This window comes from Mandrillus leucophaeus, unplaced genomic scaffold (assembly GCF_000951045.1).
Source record: "Mandrillus leucophaeus isolate KB7577 unplaced genomic scaffold, Mleu.le_1.0 Scaffold212, whole genome shotgun sequence".
NCBI lineage: Eukaryota > Metazoa > Chordata > Mammalia > Primates > Cercopithecidae > Mandrillus > Mandrillus leucophaeus.
The window spans coordinates 484,583-485,644 of NW_012102166.1; the positions used below are offsets into that span (position 1 = coordinate 484,583).

Genomic DNA, 1,062 nt, shown 5'->3' on the forward strand with positions numbered 1-1,062 from the left:
GCCACCGCACCCAGCCGAAAACTACGCTGTTGTGTGTATCACTGAACAACAGGAAAGACGGTTATTAAAGGACTCTGGGAAAGGGTAGAGTTCAGATGAAATGTAAATAAAGTCGCGTTTTGATGCCAAAGCAGGGCTGTGTGTCAAGCAGTCAGCCAACGTCAGGTCAGCCTGTGAATCAGACCCAGGGCCCGCTTCCTTGGAAACCATTAATATAGAGTAGAAAGTGGACACACACTGTATCTGAAGCTCTGTACCTCAGATGGAAACAGACAATTCTCTTGGTCAAAATGACTTGCACTCTCCAGGCAAGAGTGACAGGGGTTCATAATTACCGATGTAACTTCAAACAGCAAGGTTTTCTCATCTGATTTTAGAGAACACAACTTCTCAGCGTGGCGGCACTTCTCAGCCACAGGGTGTCCTTGGGAAACAGACTGTTTCCTAGTATCTGTGTCTGTGATCCAGCCTGGGGAATGGCAGGGCAGATTTTCGCGTTCCCAGTCTCAGCTAATTTTTACTTTCTCAGTGTCTTAGGGCATTGGAGCTCACTTCTCTCTCAGAACCCTGGTGAAGGAAGGCTGCACACAGGGAGGGGACAGTGCAGCAGAATACGGTGCCTCGGGAGGCGTGTTAGCCGGACTGGCGGGGATGTATCTAGTTATTAACCATTTACTGGATGGACCAGGAGGAGGCTGGAGGCAGGGGTGCCAGTGAGGGAGTCGCCACGGAAAAGCAGGCATGCAGCGAGGGAGGGGCGTGAGGGACCTGTTTGCACAGCCGCTGTCAGTTACCTTTTGCATCCTCTTAAACTGCAGGTTTCTGGGGTAATTCAAGGCCATGCTTGTCATGTAGGAATCTTCCCCGGAGTTAGTTAGGCTGATGTTCAGGGTCAGCTCCTTTGTGAGGCCCACCACCAATTCCTGCCTGCGCAGGGCACAGATAAAAAGGGTACAGTTTATTTAATTGTAAAAACTTCGACGCAATAGAATAGCATGTTCTGGTTTTGTTTTTGTTTTTTGAGACGGGGTCTTGCTCTGTCACCGAGGCTAGAGTGTGGCT

The 1,062-nt window shown here is 49.7% G+C and overlaps 1 protein-coding gene across 1 annotated transcript in view; it reads right to left on the minus strand.

The window, feature by feature from the left end:
- Positions 1–1,062, minus strand: part of ITGAE (integrin, alpha E (antigen CD103, human mucosal lymphocyte antigen 1; alpha polypeptide)) — a 101,934-nt gene that overhangs the window by 23,618 nt on the left and 77,254 nt on the right. Inside the window, exon 19 of the mRNA XM_011980454.1 lies at positions 795–927. Within this exon, the coding sequence (XP_011835844.1) occupies positions 795–927 (133 nt within the window). The remainder of the gene's footprint in view (positions 1–794; positions 928–1,062) is intronic.